We start from the raw sequence: 16,571 nt of genomic DNA, 5'->3' as shown, positions 1-16,571 counted from the left end.
GAATCCTGGAAGCAAAACACCTGACCAAATACACAAGAAGGGTCTCTGAAATAACCTAAATTCTTTTCCATACATCCCTTCAGAGCTGCTCTGTAAAACATCTTTGTCTTTGAGCACATACTTCTACCAAGATTTTCCAGAAATTTCTTCAGCTGCTCCAGACTTAAATGTGATCAGTGATGGCCACTAGCCTCTTACTGTAAGCAAGTGTCTTAAAGCCTTGCAGTTCTTATTAGCAGATACCTAGAGTTAGTCTTAGACATCACCATAAAGCAACCTGTGAGGAGACTGTCAGAACCACAAGCCACAGAGAAATATGATTAATACTTACAAGGTGCATAAAAACTATTAGAGTCTGAAGCTTCTTAACCACAACAGTTTCTGTCCTTTACTATTTCTGGGCTATCACTTCATTGTCTCTCTTTAGAAAGCTAGTATACACCTATGCTAGCACTGCTTGAATTTTATACTGCCATGAAAGAAAATCCATGAAGTATTGCCTTTTATGTAAATAAACTGGGACTTTATGAAACACCTTGATGACAAACAATAATCAATCCTGCAGCTGGGAAGATTATTTTAACTGCTTGATTTCATATACTACAGATGGATAAGAACATCCATGCATTTCTCTCAGAGAACTTTCATTATCACTTGGGGGCTTAGTTAAGGTTTCTCCAATTGCTTTGACCAGGTCTCTAAAGTCTCTGACTTTCCAGCATCAGTCATGTATACCCATGCATGGAGAGGCATGCTACCTGCATGTTCTCTCAACCTGAACTCCTGTGCAAGAGCGTCAGAGTTTCCTCTCCTTGACAGGCAGTGAGAGCCAGCCAGGCTGCCAAGATCCCACATAACTAAGTGGGCTCTCATTTGCACCCAGATGGTTGACTAATGGCTCACCCGTTCCTCTTCAATGAGCAGGGTGAAAGAACCACATCTTAAGTTTAAACACAATAGAACAGAGAAAAAATAGAGTTTTAAAAATTCACTTAATTATACCCCTTCAAAGAGGGGGGAGAGAGCATGCTACCACCTCATGTCTTCAAGGCCACTTCAATAAGCTAGCAGAAGTCAATGCTGGATGTAATTAGCTGAGGTAGAACTACTCAGAACCTATCCCTCCACAGAGCACTGAGACCCAGAAGTAAACACCACATGGCAGTTCCTGGCAAACTTGAAAATACATTGTGAATTTTGGTCTCTAGCCCTAAACGGTAAAAGTAAGCAATCAAATAATTGCTGAAGCATAAACTGACGAGAATCTCACATGTACTACAACTTCACCTGTCTGGGTTGAGAAACAGTTGAGAACATCTATCCAACATGACCTTTAATTCTGAGTAGCTTATTCCAAGGTTGCTTTATCTTTACAGCATGAATCCAGCACAGGACCATAAAGATTATTAAGGAACCACAGCATCTTTCATAAGAGGAGATGCTGCAAGAGCTGGAACTCTTCAGCCTAGAGAGTTAGATAGGAAGAAATAAAAAAGAGGGAGCCAGACCTTTCCATAGTGCCCACTGACAGGAAAAGAGGCAATGTGCACAAACTAAAATGGATCAAGTTCCATCAGAATACAAGAAAACATTTTGTTACTCTTGAGGGTGGTCAAACACTGGAATAGGTGCTCAGAGAGGCTGTGAAGTCCTGCAGAATCTTCACCTGCAGAGACATTCAAAAGCCAACTGGGAATGGTCTTGGGCAACCTGCTTTATCTAACTGTGCTTGAGCTGAAAGTTTAGATGATCTCAAGAGGTCCCTCCCAGCCTGAATGATATGCTCTCAAGTCTTATCAGTGCAACAGAAGAAAGCCAGGAATTTAATTCAATTCCTTGACATGAACAGGAGGGAGAATTATACAGCTTATGTGGTTCTTCTTATGCCATTTCTCTCTCAAAAATGCTTACTGCCTTGGTCTCTGGCATCTCTCAATGAGCCCCTCAGTAAGTGGAGTAACATTCACTCTTCCTGATCTACAAAGCCCCAAAAAAGTTCTCATATTCCTTCTAGCTGTCAAAGGCTCTGTACCTTCCCAGTATGATTCTTTACACTGACTTCTGACTCTCTTATGTCACAAAAAGCTTGTTGGTACTCATGGCTCATTCTTGTCTGTTCCAGTGCACAAGAGCTCTGCTAAGCCGAGGCTGCACTTGTCCTTCAGCAGCACAGTTCACAGCTGCTGTCATACTCAGTTATCACCTCAGCAATCTCAGGCATATGTGGACTTCCCCGTACTTTTACCCAAAAGAGATGGCTTAGATACAGAAAGCTCAAACCCACTGATTAATTAGTAAATGCTTTGGAAACATCAGCTTTCAAAGTGGGAAATTCGAAATGTTTCTTAACAATGTAGGTAGGGACAAATAAACTGGAGCAACTGAAACTCAAAGTGAGCTTTGAGAACACATAAGGAAGAGGAAGGCCACTGACCTGTGTGGCTCTGACTCCCAGCCGCTCAGTGCACACACAAGAGCTATCACAAGCCAGGCAAGAGGGGTTAAGCAGCAGTCTGGTCACTGTACCCTGGCTAGCGACTATACCCTGCTGGACCTGAGCTGGTGTGTACAGAGACATCCTGAGCAATATTGTTTAATCTAGAGAAAAGGAGACTTGGGAGGAATTTACTGCTTTCTACAACTACCAGAGAGGAGGCTACAGACACTCTTCTTCCAGGCAACATGCAATAGGACAAGATGACAGAGCTTCAAGTTGCTTCAAGGGAGGCTTAGACTGGATACTATAAAAAATTTCTTCACTGAAAGGGTGGTCAAGCATCAGAACAATCTGCCTAGGCAAGTGGTGGGATCACCATTCCCAGAACTGTTAAAAAAAAAAAATTGTAGATGTTGTATTGAAGGACATGGTTTAGTGATAGACTTAACCCTGTTAGGTAAGTAGTTGGACTTCATCTTGAAGATCTTGTCCAGATGTAATAATTCTCTGACTTCCATCCCCTTAGCACAATTATTGCATAGTTTCAAAAAGTTCCCCACAGATAACAGGAGTACCTGCAAACACAAATCTTCATGTGCTCTGTAGTTTGCCAGAATTGAGAAACTTTAGAAGTAAAAACACCACATCTACGAGACAGCAAGTCAGCATCAGCACAGAGTTGCCAACAAGGCTAAATGAATGTTTCCTCATTTCTGAATTCATGCTAAACTAATAAAAATTAAAATAGGTTTCAGCATGTGATGTCTGGGGGTGTCATGTTCCCATGATGCCCTGAACAAACCACAGCCAACAGCTGTGCTAGAGGCAACTGCACTGCCTCACAGGGTCAGTGTGCAGCCTGTAGAGAAGAATTTGCCCTAACTATATCCTTTACCCCTGTACCATGCCCCACTAGCTCAGGATTCAGCAGTTAGGAAGCTGAATCATTTTAGCATCAGGCCTATTTTTGACACTGCTGTTAGAAGTACAGGTGAGTGCATGTGAAGAGAGGTACCTCACAGAGGAAGACACCCAGACCCAAACGATTTCAATTACGGTCATGAACTTTCTCTGCTAAGTGCTGTAAGAATTAAGGGCTGCCTTAATCAGGAAAATTTCAAACTCAACTAAGACCAGAGCAGAAGCTGTGTTTCTCTGTGGGAGAGGTCTGCTGTTCACAAACATTTTAAGTTACTCATGCTGCAACCAAACCATACAGCAGATTTTTTTTTAACCAGTCAAGAAGAAAGTTTTCACAGTTTCACCCAAAAAAGGAACTATGTACACCTGGATCTGTCTTCAGGGGAAACATCAGAACATTTGCATTTGAGGCCATTCACAAAATGTGTAGAATCATACAATAGAAGAGGTCACAGAGTCATTTTTTCCCCACACAGAAGTAGGATCTGATACGTTCATCCAAATACTTCGGCCATGAAAGCAGCCCATATTAAATAGGTTCTTCCTTTAAAAGAACAAGAATGACAGCAGATGGCTCACCTTTGCAACTGTTCTGATGTGCACAAACCAAAAACCTGACATGACATGCAGGTGACAACCACATCAGCTATGACTGCCATAACAGTAACAGAAGTCCTGACTTCTAAATCTTTGTTTACCAAACTATCCAGAACATGTTACAGCAGACTTCATAGCAAATAAGTTTAGTTTTACCTCATTTTTTCTCTCAGTCAAGTTTTGTCTAGATACACTAGATACATTGAGATCAATGTATCAATGTATTAAAGTGAGAAAACAGAAAATAAGCAAGATTTTTTTTTGTTATGTAGAGACAGCAACAAAAATCTAAAGCACAAACTCCCTTTCAAAACACTACCTACATAAAGCCAAAGCACAGTTTATTTCAGCACATGCTAAATTGCAGCCCAGATGGAGAAGAACTTTACATCCAACTGTCAGAAGTCAAATCTAGAGCCTTACCCTAAGAAGTTCTGCAATAGATGTCTGGCAGCCAGCCAGCTAAAGAGCCAGGCAGCCCACTAAATTGCTGCTCAGAATGCAGCAAGCTTGGCAGCAGGACTGGCAAGAACTGCCTCTGGGGAAAGACTTCAGAATCAGCATCCCTTTGTATTCTCACACACTCTTCAACTATACTAGAACTTACTCCTAGTCCAGCCTGAAATAGCTTTGACAGTCCTTGGGTATGTTTAGGAACACCACTAACACTAATAAATCTCCCTGGTTTTGAACTGCATATTTAAAATCAACAAAACATTGGTTCTGTGTTCTAGACCCAAGTTTGGAGGAAAACAGTACCTCAATTTTGCTTTTGACAGAAAGCGTCAGAAAGGTTAATTTAATCTCTGCTCAGTTCTATTTTTCAGAGCATGAAAGTTCAGCCACTGTTTTCTGTCTTCTTCCAGACTGAAAGCAAAGGAACCAGACTACTTGAGCTTGAGGTTTGGTTTAGCTCTATCTAGCATTGGGAAAATGAAATGTTTTAGAGGTATGTGAAATGGAGATGCAAATTTTCAGTTTATGAAGATTTTCAAAACGTACTAAGAAGTATCTGCTGTGACCTGGTTATCTGAGAATGACATCTTCAGCATAATCCCTAAATAATCGTTTTTCAGGGGAACCGTTTTGGCCAAGATCATGACTTTCAAAATTTATTTTTACTGTGATAAATTTGTCATCATAATTACTGCAGTTGTTATCCTGGCATAAAGCATATTTATGTACACAACACTAGACACACTGCCTCATTCATGCCATGGAATAGAGCTAAATCTTAAGCCAAGATGCAACTGCAGGATTTCAGCCCTGCTGAGGCTGACAAAGGATACTATAACCCTACCTGTGGCAATGTCATAAAAATCCCCAGACCAGCACAACTGCGCAGAGCTCTCTACCTTCATTTCAACAGAAACCATGAGAAAGGAATTCTACACACTCTTTTAGAGTTTAGGAAAGTTTGGAATCAATTAAAACTCAGTACACTGGGCTTGTGCAGTATCCAGCTCTTAATACTTCTCTGCTAGTAAGTTCTCTGCACTAGTTACAAGATGATCACTTTCAGACTGGTTGGGCTATTTTTAAGGCCATCAGTGCAATTCTTTAATTAATCTCTGCTTTTTCAGCATAAGTAACAAAGTGATCTGTTGCCAGTATGGTTACATCTTTTATTTTAGGCCCAGTGCTAGAGAATACACAAGAGACTTGATTTTGGTTCTGATATGACAGAAACAAGCCTGAAGGAAAAGAAAATTCTTTTCCTTAAACTAAATAAATGACAATTTTTCCATTGATTGGGTTCAATAAACTGCAGAGTACAATATTTACAGGCAGAATTTTAAATACAGAAAGTTTTCATTTTCAATTTGCTTCAAAAGCAGGCACCCAAGACAACCTCAAATTCAGAAGCTCTCTGTGAGTTGCTCGTAGTTTCCCCTGAATTAGCAAACAACTGACCAGGCACAGAAAAATTTGCTTGCATAACTTTCTAGTTTACAGGGGTTGGACAATTTGCTTTCGTTTGCTCATTAAGTAAACCACATTACCAGGGTTAAAATAAGAATAAACAATACCATGCACCTCCCTCCTCCAACCAGAAAGCCCAGCTCCTAGCTATGGTCTTACCTTCTGAAATGGCCTTCTCAACAGCTGCAAGGTAAGCATCAGGCTCATCGTCATTTGTGAGTTCTTGCCACTGAGACCAGTCCTTGAAGAAGGTCACATAGTCGTCACAGTCCGTAACACCACAGAACAGCTTGACTACTTTGGACGGGGGCCATAAAGCTTCCTGAAGGGTCTGCAGGATGTGAGGAACGTAAAAACTCTGCACTAGCTCAGCAGAAAGCAAAAGGATGATACTCCGACTTCTGCTGAACAGGTCCAGCTCCTGATGGGAGATGGCAGAGTCGTCTTCCAGCTGGTAGCTCAGAATCCGATGCCTTCGCACATGCCAAGTAAAGAGGAAGAGGTTCTGGAGGTACTGACACCATTCAGCAGCGTCACTTGCATACACAATCAGCACGTCATATTCTCCAGGGGCTCCTGTACAGGTGCAAGATGATCACAGGAAAAAGGATTAAATTCAAACTGTGAACTAGCCCACAGCTTTGCAACAAAAACTCCCACAGCACTGTCTCTAATTCCTGTCAGAAACTACAAAGCATTTCGAAAGAACAGTAGTTCAATCCAAAATGAGGTGTTCACAGCCACAAAGCAGTTCTAAGGGTGAATGAACTCCTACCTACAGCTACTCCACTAAATTTAAGTAGTTTTTTCATTCTTAAAAATGAAAAAATTAAAATGCTCTTCCTATAAAGAAGAGCATTTCCTTCATAGTTTCAAGATAAATAAACTACACACAGAGATTTACAGATTTAAAGCATTTTGACATGGGGAAAAAAAAAAGCCACAAAAACCAGACCTTCAAAACAAACTAGCTTGAAATGGGGTGTTCACTCTCACATGAAAAGTTAAAATAATTTCAGGCAATTATAGGGTCTCTGCAACACAACTGCATACATCGAACAGCGCACCTAAAATAACAAAGTCCTTTATTTAAATGAGGTCACACAACGCTTACAGGAAGTCACTATGGCCCCCGTGGTGTTAGGTATTTGCTCTCATTAGCAGAAAGCAAACTGCCTACAAAGTATGCATGCAACTAAGGGAACGTGAGCCCCAGCACTTGCACCACAGCCACTCTGTCATTCAGGCTTCAGACATTTTGCAAGGCCATGTTAGGAGTCCTTCCTCAAAACTGTCATAAAAAGTTTTCCCAACAACTTTTGGAATGACACTCTCCTCAGAGGGAAAGAACTAATGCAATAGTGCCAGCCATAAGACAGCCCAAAATATGCTCACCAAAGTTTATTTCTTCCGTAATTCTCTAGAGACAACTTCTACCTACAGACTCATGCATGTCAGTGCTCTGGCACAAAAGCACTTAAAAATGTTAACAGCTTGCTAAAAGTAGATGCAAATTGAACCCGTGTGACACGATGCAGTGCTCTCCCACCAATCTCAAGGAAACTTTTAAGTCTAAATTTAATTTTTCCATTTACTTGTGAAGAAGCTTATTCAAAATTGAGGTTTACAGCTCAGGTCCCTAGTAAATTTCAGAGCTGAGCATTTAAAATCTTGTTAACAAATTGTCATCTAATTCCAGTTTGACTCTTTAGAAATGTCAACATTTTCGACCCATCTCCATCATGAAGCAAGCAAAGGTAAATTTTTCCCATTAAAGCAATGCCTAAAATTTGGCAGCCAAAAAGAGGATCTGCAGAGTGAATTTGCCAGAATTGAAGATTACAGTTTTGCAGTCACCTTAGAAAAAGTCAACCAAAATTTCACAGCCTCCAAAGACTTTATTCTATCACCTTCCTCAGAACCTTCATTAAGAAATTAAGGTTGAAACAACCTCTAGGCTGAGAGACCCCAGCCCTAAATTAAATACAGCTTTGAACTGTAATTCAGTGTTGCAGCAGTCCTCATGTTAAAGGGGCAGAAATGACCGGAGACACAGACTTCTTGTTGATCACAGCATGAAAAGGGTCCTGGTTTATTCCTCTTTACAGCTCAGCCATCCTGACTCCAACGATTCACTGACTCTGGCTGCAGCAAGCTCCTGCTGTAGGTTTCCCTTGCAGCCTCTGACTGCTGGTTATTTCCTGCTAAACTCTGACTGCATACATTAGTTCGTAGACTCTGAATGCAGGCTTTTACCTGGCTAGACTGTGACTGCAAGTTCCAACTGCAGACCCAGACTGACCCCACAGCAGTGATTCTCTCTCCCCAGGATCTTTATTCATGATTCTCTCATTCCCTCTTCCTCAAGGCTTCTCTTCCTTCATGACTCCCCTCAGCAGCTAACCCACTTCCTTTTATCACACTTATCTTTACTGGATATAGCTGTGACTCACGGGGTGAAGCTATATTGGGTAATTAACACAGCTGCTACTTATCAGGGGCAAGGTCACTTGTATTCCCTTCTCCTACAGTTCAGCAGAAGTGATACAATTGATAAGAATGGAGATGTGCTCAGTGCTTGACCAATAATGTTACGATTACCTGCATAAATAAGGAAGTCTCTAGCAGTGAAAGGATGATATCCCAGCTACTGAGAACATGGAAAGTGCAGTGCTGATATGTTCACTAGGATAGCTGCATGTTTGTGAGTGGATACAGCTCCTGAACCACAGATGGAGGCTCGTATGAGACAGCATTCCCAAAGAAGAGGATCCAGCAAAATCATAAAGCAGAGTCCTCAGGACTCAAAATCTTGGGACCTTTAAGCTAAGAGTGCAGAACTGCCGTGAAAAAAGATGGCTTTAACACCAGTGAGCACACCACCATTGACAAAATATCACTGATGGTGGCTGAACATCATCTGGCAAAGACAACAGAATTACATGAGCAAAACCATGAAAAGCAAGCAGAACTCAAGTTTTGTTCTAGAAAGCGAGATGTACCACAGACTTCTGCTTCCACTGCCCTGGGCTGATTTACATGCAGTACAGTGGGAAAGTTCAGCACAACTGTCTACTGAGAATGGGGCCCACGCATTGCACCATGGCCAGCTGACCCTGACTTACAACAGATGGGGAGACTACACAATGACTCTCTGAGCTGTGCCCAAAGCTCTTAAAGCCCTACTCTGACACTCTGTGGCAGCTGCCCCACCTCTGGTCTCTGGAAAAATTAGTAGTGGCCTGTTGGACACTTAAACATTCTGTAAAATGGAACAACTCATCTTCTCATTCACTTCTAGGAAGCACATAGCTTCCACACTCTACTTGTGAGCCTGCCCTCCTCCAGGCTTTCAATGAAAGTAAGCAGCTGTGCTTGGAGACAGAGTGGAAGAGCCATTGACTTTCAAACGTGCCACTGCAGGGGCACAAAGTATCCAAGAATCCCTCCCTTTTCCATTATGCAGATAAAGGGTGCAAACTTGACAGACTCACTGCAAATTCCCTGCCAGAGCACTCCGACCTTTGCATCCAGCAGGAAGAAACCTCCTCTGGTGTTTAGGAAAGGTATTGATTTCCTAGCTAGCACTATTCTACAGGAGCATAATTCCCCTTAACAGAGCTGCACCACCTCTCCTCAGGCCTTCTTACCTGAGTTCCTACAGCCTTTTATACATGCACAATAAACTGAGGAACAATGCTCCTAAAACGAGAACTGAGAAAAAATTGCTGACTCCACTTGTAGAGCCAAAGTAATGCTTGATGTTCATAAGCAAAAATACTGGAAGTGGGTCTTGCAGAGCTAAATAAGCTTAAGTCAGCATTGGGACTGTTTAAAAAAAAAAAAATCTAGAAATAATTTCAATTGCAACATTCTCCTTTAAAAGCATGACACAGGACTCTCTTTCCTGGATCATGCTATTTGTCTAACCAAATAGCTGCCTTTGCAGCACTAACTACTGTCCAGTTATCAGGGAACGGTGTCATAAGAATACAGAACATACCAGGGAAGCTTTTCACAATTCTTCAAACATCAGAAAAACTTACAGAGCACAGTTCAAAACATAATGTATACTTTGCCAATTGTAGACATATAGGGAAATCCTTTGCTAAACACCAAACATTTTATTTTCATAAATCCTGCCCTTAGATGGATGGTTTAATAACGCTTTTGACATGCTGCTTTTGGAAAAGTTTTCAATTAAAGGAAGAAATGTATGAACACAATATACAATAGCAAGGATGAAGAAAAATGGTTGGCTGGTACAAGTCTATCTTTTCACACTCTCAAGTGTGAGATCTAGTTTAAATTTTAAATTTTTTTGTTAATGGAGTCCTAAGCTTAGAGTATTAAAAATACTTTTGCCTCTGTTTACAAAATGTCAGCACTATTAACAATACTGCAGAGCATGTTCATTTATTTCATAGATCACGAAGGTGCAGTTCTGTTGCAGTTTGCAATGATAAACCACAACTTTTGGATTGCTTTCCAGCTGTAACTGCCCCTTCAGTGTTTAGCTGCACACTTCAGTATATAGCAACGATCACAGACTGATAAGATTACAAACCAGAACCATAGAAATGCCCAAGACCTATAATTGAAGGCAAGCCCCACAAACTGAACAGCACAAACATGACACAAAGCTTTCCCTAGCTTACAAACTGCACACAGAATGGAAGAGGATGAAACAATTCAGTAAAAATCACATACCCTCATGGCAAGATAATAGAAGCATACAAGACCATGTCATATCTTCACAGTCTGTCTTTGAGAGGCAAGCAAATCAGGCTCACCTCCAAACTATATCTGCAAGCAGTAAGGTGATGATCCTCAGGTTCAGCCCAAACATGCAGTAGTCGTTCATGCCATATCATAAGGTTGTGATCACCACTGAAATAACTAAACAATACTCTGGGAAGCTGGCATATCAGCTCAGGGTAACACTACACCTTACATTATCAAGTGTTGTTATCTATTATTTCATTCCATAAGCCAAAAGGTTTGACCATTTTTCAATTTACAGATCATAAAGTTTTCCATTGTACTTGTGGGCCCCATAAAGAATATTCAGGGCTTGTAGTAACACACAACTTTTCTGTGTCATCTTTCACGTGCCTCTCATAAGTAGATCATGATTTCTCATTGTCCACAGATCATGTAAAAAACTGAGACTAAATTATTCACTCCAACTCAGAGGGTCATAAGCAGTGGCAAACAATTTATTTTCATGTGCTAGGAAAAAAATCCATCTCCAATTCTGACTACATAAGAAAGGCATTATGCAATCTGTTCCAGTGTGTTTTGTAATTCATGAGTATGGAGGATACAGAAATACTGCTGTCCAAACTAACAATCCTTGAAGGATGGAAATTCACTCTTCATGGAAGATAATTGTCTGTGGTATAAAGGAAACACAACTCAAGCGTCTTAATATTCAAATTCTGAAGAGAGAGCACTCCCAGGAGGTGATAAAAATTGCTAGTGGACCATTAAGAGAACTCCTCAGCACCTTCCACATTTCAGTATGTGAAGTGTGTGTATTTAAGTGATGTCTGATGAAATAAATGCATTCTCTGCATGCATGGAAAGCACAGTAATAGTGATCACATGCAATAATTATTAACATCCTAGTGAGACTTCTTACCTCAACTGGAATAGAAAATCTTCACTTTAAATAAAATGCTGCAAACAAGCAAGAGGAAATAGAATCAAACCAGATAAAATTTCTGCAAACCAAACTTCAGAGAGGAACAAGTGATTTGCATTACGATATGTTAATCTAAAGTTGTTCTATTTTTAAGGGTCTCTGAAATCACCTTCTGTTTACAAGGAGAAAAGTAGTTTTGCCCACAAGTCTCCTGAGGTCTCCGTTTAGCTTATTTTTACCTCACAAGGAGATATGCGTCAATGAAACTCAAATGTTACTTCACACCCTGAGAGTGGCACGTTTTTTCCTTTTTTAGATAAAACCCATATGCTTCGCTGCAAGGAGAGGAACTTGCAAACTGGGCATTAGCAAGACTTACACAATAAAGGCTAAACCATTCTCCCCTTGAGTTTGCAGCTCTGTTCTAGGTAGTCTTACCTTTATAAACAGTTAGCCAAAACATTTTCAATTACAGCAAACAAGTTTAGCTTGTGATCCTGTGCCACGGTGAGAAGGGGCACCAAGTCATACCACCAAAAGGAAGTGATGCTGAAGGATAAAGCCGTATTTAGGAAAAACTGACTTCTCTATAAAACATCACAGAAAAACATGCAAGTGATAAAGGCGGGCAGGGGCAAATTACAGAACACCCTCCCTCAGAGTTCGCTGATCTGCCAAGCCGAAATGCACTTAATACAGAGGAAAGCTCTGCCAGCAGCTGTCCTGAACTCCAGACAAGTAAAGACCTGGAAAGCGCTGTAGCCCGGCTACGAGCAAAGGAGCCTGATAGAGCTGCTCTGAAGAGCGCCAGGGTTCCCTGACCTCGGAGAGCGGAGCCCCCTTTCCCCAGCAGCGGAGCGCCAGGGGCGCGCAGAGCCGCGCAGCGGCACCGCCCCGCGGGGGAGCGGGCAGGGCTCCGCCACGCTCCGCTGGCCGCCGCCTCGGCGAGGGCAGCTGCGGAGCGCCCGGCCCCCGGAGCACAGCGGCGCCGCCGCGCAGCACGGCCGAGCGGAGAAGCCCCGCCGCTTCCCCGCGGGTCCCGGGACGAAAGCCGCGGCACCTACCGGGAGCCGCCATGGTCCGGGGCTGGCGGGGAAGGGGCCGCTCCCCTTCCCTCACGTCGGCGGCGCAGCAACGTGGTGCATCCCCCGCGGCCGCTCCCTCGCCCACGGCACCGGACACGGCACAGGACACGGCACAGGACACGGCACAGGACACGGCACCGGGCTCCTCCCGGCTCCGCCTCCCGCCCGCGGCGCCCCCTGCAGAGCCGGGCACGGGGCTGCTCCCGCCCGGCCGTGCGTCGCCCTCCCGGTACTCGGCGGGACTCTTCCCTGAGGAGGGAAACTGCCTTTTCCCGCTGGCTCCAACCATACATGCCACAGGTGGCCGAGGAAACAGCGCTACAACGCGGAAAAGTTGTGTTACAGTGTTACAGTGGACTCGAGAAACCTGGAGCAACAGTTGTTAAAAGAACAAGCGATACCTGCTTTATACTCATCCCTACCTTAGGTTTTGACATGTCTTCTACGAGCAAGGAAAACTCCAGGAGGAAGCCAAGTTATTCCCTACAGAATGAAGTAGGTTGATGTTCTGTGTTTTCATCTAGAAGATGCTGTCTTTCAAATGAGATTTACCAGTTTTTCTAAGACTGTGCTCATGTTTGAGTAGAGACAATAAGCAGCAGCAGGACACTGTTATTGTTCAGAGAGTGGGACTCAATTTGCTAATTTTGCCACTGAAGACAAAGTAACAGATTCTGCCTAAATTATTCAGCCTATTCTTTTGCAAGCTTAGAAAAAACACTTGTACCGCTGAGATCTTTCATTGATGCACTTCAGCACAGCAAAAGCAGATAGATCCCTTACAATCTGGCTTCCCAGTCAAGGCAGTCATTCCCAAGCAGTCAGTGGACATTCTGTATGCAGTTTAATGTCACTGCTAATGTTAGAACAGAGGTGGTTACAAGCACAAAGGAACCAACTGATTTCCACTAATCAACTCTGATCTTAGAATCTGCTCAAACATTTTACCTCCAAATCTTTTTTTACTCAAAACCTACTTTAAGCTTAGAAAATGTGTGCCACTGTCTGTCTTCCAAAACCAAAGCGTTTGTTCTCTCAACAGGGAAGTACTAGGACAAAAAGCACTTCCTGATGATAGAGCCTTATGAGTAACTCCAGGCATGCAAAGAAGAAACCGTAACTTTCCCCTCTGAACCATCCCAAAAATACACACTAGGATAAAGAACACACGGGCAGTGGACAAGTGTGCAAATGCAGAACCAGCTTGGGACTTACATGAAAGACAAAAGTTAACTAGTTGGAAACTAGAGTATCTAAGCCAATTATTTTACTATTATGGAGCAGCAAGTATATATTAAGAACTATTAGAACAGATGGATAACTATATGTATGACTTCATGACTGTTCCACATTATTTCCCTTGTTAAGCTGTGCATCTTCTAACTTCCAGCATAAAAAGTTAATAACAGTTATCAGCTCTCTGATGTTAAATGAGAATTTCAACATGCTTTTATGAAATGAATTTTTAAATTCTCTCTCTTTAAAGCCTTGAAGTATCATAGAAAGGGTTAGCAGAGTCAGCATCCACAGAACCCACAGAGTTTCTCCAAGTCACTTAGGATACTCTGCATTTTATTTAATCAATGCAAAGCCCACAGGAAACCTCTTTAACATTTAAACTTCCCAAGTCTCTAAAGTGAAATTAATGTGCCTCCACAAAAAGGCTTAAGTAAAATAACTGCTAGTGTGTTGTATCAGCAACCTCCAACTAAAAACTCAGATGACAAATTGAGGCAAAAGCCCCTTCACACTCTAGAACTGCAGGAAGGCTAAAAAACTCTTACAAATCTCCTAAAGAAATTAAAAAAAAAAATATAGAGGGAGCATTTCATTCTATCTTGGCCCAAAATTGACTGTAGAAGTCTTTCCTCACTTCAGTTCCCTGCAGCATACGAACACAACTGCATTTGTAGCATTATTCTCAAGGGTCTGTCTTATCCCTGTACAAAGAAAAGGACTAGATTGCTCTTTCTGGAGCCAATGCTTTTTTTGCTTACAAGCAGTAACAAGTAAAGAATTAAGTGTTTGAATACCCATGCTATCTCTCTTCACTTTTTCTTGGTCATGAAAAGAGTGGAAAGGCCAGACGCCTCTCATGGAAGTGTCCTCTTCTTCTGAGATGAGCTGGGAAATGAGGGGCTAGAAAGCAGTGCTGCAGAAACAGACCTGTGAGTCCTGGTCCATGGCAAGTCAAACATGAGCCAGCAGTGCCCTGGCAGCCAGGAGCGCAACAGCATCAGGGACATCAGGGACAGCACCACCAGCCAGGCAAAGGAGGGGACTGTCCCACTCTGCTCTGCACTGGGGGCACCTCCCCTCGAGTGCTGGGGGCAATTTAGTCACTGTGTAATTAAAAACATCCCATGCACAGCTCTCCCTGCAGCCCTAACAAAAGGGATATATGGCAGCCAAAGGGAGGACTGAAAAGACTTATGAGGAGTAGGTGAGAGGAACAAAGGAAGCACTAACATAAATCAGTTGTATTTTCTTGCTCTTTAGATCCCGGGATCTCCCACTACTGCCTTGGGGAACACAAGGACAAAGCAGTCTTCCCTGTCAGGTCATCTGGACAGCTGCAGGCACAACACAGGGGAACACACATAGAGAGCCACACACCTTTGAAGAGAAGCTGCCACACAGCACAGGGAACAGACCTAACTAGCAAAGGCCAGGCAGGAGAGGGAGATACTTATTAACCAGAGGAGAAGCAAAGTGAGCCAGCAAAGCAAACACAGTCAGTAATTTCCCTAGTTCCTCACAGCCGTTACTTCACACAGCAAGGCTTAAAGTAACAATAGTTTATCAGCAAAAGCTGCATCTTCTCCTTTCCAATGAAGGCAAAAGCACAAAAGTTTGCTGAGCTTTGCAGATGAAGCTTGCAAGCTGCAGGTTACTGTAGAGGGAAACTACAAAAACTAAGAAATATTAGTTCCTGAAAACCGTTTCCTTTCTGCAACACAGCCCCATGTTATTCCATACATAAAAGGGATAGGACATGTCAAAACCAAGTAAACATATCTAAGCAAGCTTTAGCTGAACATCCCTTTCCTGCTACACAGGCTACAGCAACTGTACAAAATGACAGAATCTTACAGAACAAAATATCAAAAGAGTTGACTTCTACTTCCCCGTGAGTGTGAACATGGAGCCCTCCAGAAACACCAACAGCAACAGCCATGCTTTGCTGAGAACAGAGCCCACCCAGCTGTGTGTGTTCATGAGGCACCAGGGCACAGAACACCCGCACAGCACACAACAGCAATATTTGGAAAGAGGTAAGTGCAGAGGGCTAGGAAGAGGAAATCGGAAAATCAAAACACTGCCTACCTACCACTGTTTGTTTTTTTTACCCTGGCAGCCCTAAATCTAGACTTTAAGTACAGGAATCTTCTTCACTAGCCCTCAGCAAGCTTCATAGTACACTCTATTTAAGGAAATCAAGAAAAGCACCATTCATCACAAAGGCAGGAATAGAGAGCTACATCCAACAGAGCAAACCTTCCGTTTTACAAGAAAAAAAACTTCCCTGGAAAAGTAACTAAAGCCACAGCAATATACAAGAGGTGAATGAAATCTCAGCTTTATCAGGGTTCTGAGTACACTAACATGCTAAGCATGTCCTGCTCAGCCTCATCTGGGGCTTCCACATCCACCCTTTTCCATAGGTCCAGAAGCTCCATTTAAGGTCAGGTCCAGGTCTTTAGCACTTACTTGAGCCATACCTGTTTCATACTCTACCTCCAGGCTTGAAGCCCTTCCAGCCTATATTGTAGATACTTGTCTCAAATTCCTTTTCTGTCTTTCTCTTATAGGTTGCTGCTTTAGGATCATGATGTTACTTTTACCAACTCCCTTTGTTCCTGCATGGATTTAGTATGAGTATTCAGCACGTTCTTGTACGGGTTCAGCTACTTCACAGCTGATCTTTCCTGAGACTACCGGTGAATCCTGTTGGCAGCAC

The 16,571-nt window shown here is 42.6% G+C and overlaps 1 protein-coding gene across 1 annotated transcript in view; it reads right to left on the bottom strand.

Moving 5' to 3' along the window:
* PIK3AP1 (phosphoinositide-3-kinase adaptor protein 1) overlaps window positions 1-12,920 on the bottom strand; it is a 36,757-nt gene extending 23,837 nt beyond the window's left edge. Inside the window, exons 1-2 of the mRNA XM_066323963.1 lie at window positions 12,590-12,920; window positions 6,038-6,454 (exon numbers count right to left, since the gene is read on the bottom strand). Of these exons, the coding sequence (XP_066180060.1) occupies window positions 6,038-6,454; window positions 12,590-12,899 (727 nt within the window). The 5' untranslated portion in view covers window positions 12,900-12,920. The remainder of the gene's footprint in view (window positions 1-6,037; window positions 6,455-12,589) is intronic.
* Between the last annotated feature and the right edge of the window lie 3,651 nt (window positions 12,921-16,571).

Source organism: Sylvia atricapilla, chromosome 8 (genome assembly GCF_009819655.1).
Source record: "Sylvia atricapilla isolate bSylAtr1 chromosome 8, bSylAtr1.pri, whole genome shotgun sequence".
Taxonomy (NCBI): Eukaryota; Metazoa; Chordata; class Aves; order Passeriformes; family Sylviidae; genus Sylvia; species Sylvia atricapilla.
The sequence above is the reverse complement of the archived record's forward strand: the minus strand, read 5'-3'. Positions and strand labels throughout refer to the sequence as shown.